The sequence below is a fragment of the Mustela nigripes genome, chromosome 7 (assembly GCF_022355385.1).
Source record: "Mustela nigripes isolate SB6536 chromosome 7, MUSNIG.SB6536, whole genome shotgun sequence".
NCBI lineage: Eukaryota > Metazoa > Chordata > Mammalia > Carnivora > Mustelidae > Mustela > Mustela nigripes.
The window spans coordinates 119,874,558-119,880,557 of NC_081563.1; the positions used below are offsets into that span (position 1 = coordinate 119,874,558).

At 51.2% G+C, this 6,000-nt stretch overlaps 1 protein-coding gene across 1 annotated transcript in view; it reads right to left on the reverse strand.

The window, feature by feature from the left end:
• The window catches only part of KIAA1755 (KIAA1755 ortholog), a 40,594-nt gene extending 38,682 nt beyond the window's left edge, over positions 1-1,912 (reverse strand). The window contains exons 1-2 of the mRNA XM_059407691.1: positions 1,840-1,912; positions 1,468-1,749 (exon numbers count right to left, since the gene is read on the reverse strand). Coding sequence (XP_059263674.1) covers positions 1,468-1,749; positions 1,840-1,912 — 355 coding nt within the window. The remainder of the gene's footprint in view (positions 1-1,467; positions 1,750-1,839) is intronic.
• Between the last annotated feature and the right edge of the window lie 4,088 nt (positions 1,913-6,000).

Below are 6,000 nucleotides of genomic sequence, written 5' to 3' on the forward strand. Positions count from 1 at the left end.
AGCAAGGAGTTTCTGGATTCTAAAAGTAATCCCTGAGTTCAGTCCAAAACCAGGGAAGGTTTAGCAAACACTGCTTGATGAAGGTTTGGTTCTGGGGTGGCCTGGACAGCTGAACGCACATTCCGAATTCAGGCTGCCCTATCTTCCACTTCCTGGTTGGGTGACCTTGGGCAGCCACAGAAGTTCCTAGAGCCTCAGGTCCCCATCTGCCGGGTGAAGATCCCAGCAGGTCTATTTTTAGGGCTGATGTTTGTGACATGAGCTCCTGAGTATAAATCCCTGGGCACAGTGCCTTGCCCATAGGGAAAGGTGAAGAACCACGAGCTTAGGACGAACTCTGTCAAACAGCTAGGGCAGCAAGGTGTGTCGTACACCTGTCCTGCTGGTGTGTGAACCTAGCAGCCTGGTTTTGCCATATGTCTGTGGCATGGATGCAGATGGACGTCCTTATTTTGGCAGTGGGGACAGCCGGTGGGTCAGCCGTGTGCGTGTCAGAGGGCACGTGTGTTCAGCCGTGGGAGGCAATGGGAACATACATTGCTATGCTCTGTGCGTGCGTACCCGTCTTAATAGAATTCTTGTGCACTGAGTGAAAATCCACACACATTCAGCATGGCCCATCAGTCATGGGGTTAAAGCCTTGGCCTGTCTTCAGGACTTTTCCAAACCCCAGTGCTCCTGTGAACCCGCCTGGGGCTCCTGGGCCTATTGGGAGCTGGACTGTGATTCCCTGAAAACAGACTTTTCTTTCATTCCCTGTTCCCAGATACTGGCACACGTGCATGCGCGGACACACACACACACACACACACACACTCCTCCCAGAGCATCTCAACGTTAGGGAGGGGCCAGCCAAAGAAGCCACAGTATCGAAGTATTGCTCTCTTTCCTCTCTTTCTGCTAGGCCTACCTCCCCACCCTGTTCCCATGAGACTGCCTCACATCAGGACTAGGAGCACACCTGGCGTTTTAGCCCTGAGTCTAAAGTGAAAAAACCACCCCACGTTTTGGTAAGCAACTCCGCCCTCTCCACTGGGCACTGGGCAGGAGGGGGGCTTGAAGCCCCATCTCTGTTTGCACCTGTGTGAGGACAGTGGGCATACCTGACCCTCAGCCCCAAATCCAAAGCACAACACCACCCCTTGTTTTATCTAAGGCCCAAGGGCTAGGGTTTCAGCTCTGATCTGTGCCAGGGATGGGGCCACATCTAAGTTCACAGGTCATCCAATCTTAGCCATCCACATCGCTCCTGGAGAGACAGGGAGGGCCCAGAGAGGAGAGAGGACATGACCAGAGGGGCTCCCCGCACCTCCACCCCCATTCTCCCATCCCGCTCCTGATGGGGAGCAGTTAACACAGACCCTTAGCGGGGCACTGAGGGTCATAGCATGAAAGGTTGGGGTCCGCCCTGGACACCCCCACCAAAAGGGGACAGAGCGAGGTGGTCCAGGCCTTGGCAGGCGTTACCATGGTGACGGGCTGCTCCCCTCCGGGGCCGCGGGATCAGTCGGTCGGTCCGTAGGTCGGTCTGTGGGGCACGGCCCCCTCCTAGCACTGGAGCGAGTGGAGCCGGCTGGCCGGGGAGGGTAGGCCGGGGACACAGGGAGAGGGCCCGACGGAGCCGGCGAGACGAGACTGGAGGCAGCCCGAGTAGAGCGGGAGCCGCCGGCCGCCTCAGGGGCGGGTCAAGCTCTGCTACCCGCGCGGGACGGGGCGGCGCGACAGCGGCCCCTTTGTGGCGGCGCCCGGCTCACGCCCCGCCTGCCGCGCGGGAGGACGAGCAGCCGCCCCCCTTCCCGGGGCTGCGCCGCCGCTGCCGAGAGCTGCTGGGCCGCCCGCCGCCTTTCCGCCCGCTCCCCTCCGCCCAGCCGCCCCCGGTGCACCGACGGCGGTGCCAGGACTCCACGGCCATGCCAGGTCTCCACGCCCGCGCTGCACCCACCGCTGGGCGCGCACCGCTTAGGCTTCAGCCCTGGGTTCGAGTCTCCTCCTTATCCGCTCGTCAGTTGTGGGAATAGGCAAGTCACAAAGTGTCTTAAGCCTCAGTTTCCTCATCTGTAAAATGGGGATGATGCTACCGATGGGGCTGATGGTGATCGTACCTGTTTCTTAGACGTGGTGGCAAAAATTGGCATCTGTCCCAACGCCCTGCCCCTGTGAAGCCCACACCGCCCCCACATCAGGATGGCCCAGTTCAAGACTTAAACGTGATGGTAACTTCTCGAGTTCTTGTCTTGTTTCTTGCAGATAATGACTAGCTTTGTGGCCTTGGTCAAGCCATCGTTCCTCACCTTTGGCGGGAGACCAGAAATTAGATGATTTCTGGCTGGGTGACTCTGGGGTTCCTCTATTTATTGAACAAACATTGTGCCAGGAACTGAGACAGAAGTCAGAGCCTCTGCCCTCAGGTAACATATAACCTAGTGGGGAAGATAGGCAAGATATCTTCCCCACGTGGGGAAGATAAACAGAAACAAATAATGGTTGAGTGTGCTAGCTGCTAAGGCAAGAGACAAATGTGGACCTTGAGAACTGTAGGGGGACCAACTTGGAGCTGGTGGTCTAGGAAGGGACAGAGAAGCCTAGATCTAAAAAAGGGGAAGGAATTAGATGAAGAGTGGAGGAGGGAAGATGGTGGAAGAAACAGAGTTCCAGGCAACAGCATGTGCAAAGGCCCTGAGTTACCATTAAGCTGAAAGAAACCTGGAATCAGCGAAGAACTGATAAAGGGAAAGTATAGTACTCAGAGTTCAAGGTCAAAGCCCAAGCCTTATTTTTAGCCCATCCCCCACCCCACATAGGTTAATCAGTCTTTTAACAGCGAGAACGTGAGCTAAGAACCCCATCCTGCTGTGTAGCTTTTAACAAGTCCCTTCATGTCCCTGGTCCTACATTTGCTCATTGTTAATTTGGGACTAATAATCCCGAATAGCTTCACTATGCCCCACAGCCCAGAGGACCCCTCCATGGCATGAATTAAGCAAGCAAATAAATGTCTCCCACCTGCAGGGGCAGTCCCTTTTGGCATCACTACTCCAGACATGAATTTAAGAGAGAACAGACTAGTTGATGTCAAGTGTAGAGTTCCACTGGGAATTGGCGGTGGGGGTTGGGGGGCGGTTTCCCAGCTTGGAGCCTGCAGAGTCCCAGTTTTGCAGGGAAACAGAACTGACATGACACCAAGCATTCTGGGGTTGCAGGCAACAGAGACTGACTCTGAGTTAGTTTCACAGAGAAATAATGGATTAGCAGAGTATTAGGAGCTCGCAGAATCAATGAGAAGACCGGGATCCCACCCTCTGGAAAGCACAGGAACCAAATGAGATGCTCCAGGGGTCTCCTTGTGAGAATGAATGGCAAACCCTTGAAGACTGATGGAAAGACATCAAAACACCCCAAACTAGAACTTTCTACATGCAGGTAGTAATTGTTATGTAACTGTTATGAGGTAAATTCTCTGATTGTCCTTATTTTATAGATTAAAAAAAAAAAGAGGTACAGAGAGGTCAGGTAGCTTGCCCAATGGGGAATAGGTACTGATTGTGGAGCCTGAAATTACATGAGGTTATCCATTTCCAGAAATTATGTTATTAACCACCTTCCTGTGCTACCTGAAGGAATCCCAAGCTATGTGTCACTCTTTTCTAGAATCAAAGACTTACATGAGAGATTATTTTATTTTTTTAAGATTTTATTTATTTATTTGACAGAGATCCCAAGTAGGCAGAGGGTGGGGGATGCAGGCTCCCTGCCGAGCAGAGAGACTGATGCGGGGTGCAATCCCAGGACCCTGAGATCATGACCTGAGCTGAAGGCAGAGGCTTAACCCACTGAGCCACCCGGTGCCCCTTAAATGAAAGACTCTAATTCGGTCATGTGGCAAGGTAGCATAACAATGAATATATTGGGACTAGTTTATCATGTAAAGGGCAATTAGGTCACACAAGAAGGGTAGGAAAGGGTCTGAAATAGCTTATAAACAATGGTGCTCATCACAGCCCATCCCTTGGGCCTCTCAACATCCCTTGTATGTTTATTCCAGTGCACACTCTTCCCAAAATACTCTTTACCGGCATAGTAAGTTAGTACATACTAACGTACATACTAACGTGGCATACTAACGTACATACTCCACGTACAGCCAAATGTACACACACATACCTACACCCTTGTATGTTTTGACTCCGTGCTGTGTGTGACCTCAAAGAAGTTCACCTTCCTGAACCTCAAATCCATCCTTCTAAGACAACATATGACTTACTTCCTCATGGGACTGTGGTGGGGATTAAATAAGTCAATGAATGTAAGATGCTTTGCACTCTGTCTGGTACACAGCAGAATTAATAGATGACGCATAAAATGGTGTTGTTTATGTAAGGGACCAATGGTTGTGAAATCAGCCTCCAACTACACAGGCTTAACTATTGGTTCGATTTGGTTCGTCTCTCAGGGACTTTCCAGAGAGGATTTTCCAAGGACTGTCCGATGTATTTCCTCTCTCTTTGGCAAATGATTAACTGAATGAATCATGTTCCACTTGCTACACCAGATTTGGGGGAACTCATCACTGCTCTGACATAGGGTAGAATGGAGAAAGTGGGGAAGCGTGGTAGAAGTGGGTCTCTGCCACCGACCTGCTGGGTGGCCTTGCACAGATCCCTCCTCTTTGGGGACCACAGTTTTCTCAGCAGAATCTGAAGGCTCTAATGCTCTCCCCATGAGACTTTTGTGAGAATCCAATGAGGTGGTGATTGAAAGAGCCTAACTCAGTGCCTGGCATATAGGAGGTCCCCAGCAAATAGCAGTTGTCCCTGTGACTCTGAGACTCCCAGAGCCAGGTTTCTGGTTGTCAGACTATCTCTCCCCAGAGACAGTCTCAGTTGGGGGAAGAGCATTGCCTAATTCAAACAGAATGTCATGGGATTCCAAATTGATTCATTCAGTATTTATTTGTTCCTTCTGTAAGGGTAGCAAAATCCTGGCTTACCTATGCATGTTCACCTCTTTCCTACCCACGGTAGGCATCAGGAATCCACCATGAACCTTTTTGCAGAACTTAGAAGCAGCCTTAGAATCCTCAACACAGAGCCCAGGCAGCCACTACCCATCAACAGGGCTGGAGTTAAGACAACGCTGAGCTTATCTGCTATTGGCGGTCCCTAATGTATAAGGAAGATTAGCATTGAAAAGGCACCAGCTCTGGAGGCGGAAGGCTTGGCTTTGAACCTTGCCTTATAATTTCCTATGGGCTGTTCCAGGAATGAGTAGGTACCGAGGCACTGGATCAGCCATGGACTGTGCCGCTTAGATTTCCCTTCAAGAGGGATCCCATAGCAGTTCAGTGAGCTGTGGATTCCTCCAGGATACAGCTTTTGCCCATCTCCCCTTCACCCTCATGGGCATCGCCCCCGGTAAGTTTCTTGCACTTCCAACTCTGTCTTTGACATCTGCTGTAGAGGATTCCACTAACATCACACTGAGCTGCCTAAGTCTGGGTTGGAAGGGACTGTGCTCCCCTCTGGGATGCTGAGAGTAAGGGGAAGCGTGGAGATTACGGACAGGGTTGGGGGAGAAGACCCAGAACAGGGAGGCTGAAGATCACAGTAACATAACCTATGGCCTGCCCTAGATGAAATTGACCTTACTTATCAAGGACAGACATTCAACTCAACAATCCTAAGACCACAGCATTTTTTCCCTGCATCTATATACTAATCCTAGGGAAGAGACCTTGGTTGGCCTTGCTTGGATCCCAAGTCTATTCCTTAGCCAGTCACTGTGGTCAAGGAAATGAGGATATTCCGACTGGTCAGAAGAGACTCTATGCCCACTGCTGGGTGGGAGCCTATGATGGTAGCTCTACCAGAACTGCATGGAGTGGGGGACAAGTTCTTCCAAGAAAACAGAAGGAGAGGAATGGAAACACAGCCCAAGCCAACAAAAGCTTTGGGGATCATTGCCCAGTCCATAAACAGTGGGTAGACAAAAAATGGAAACAAC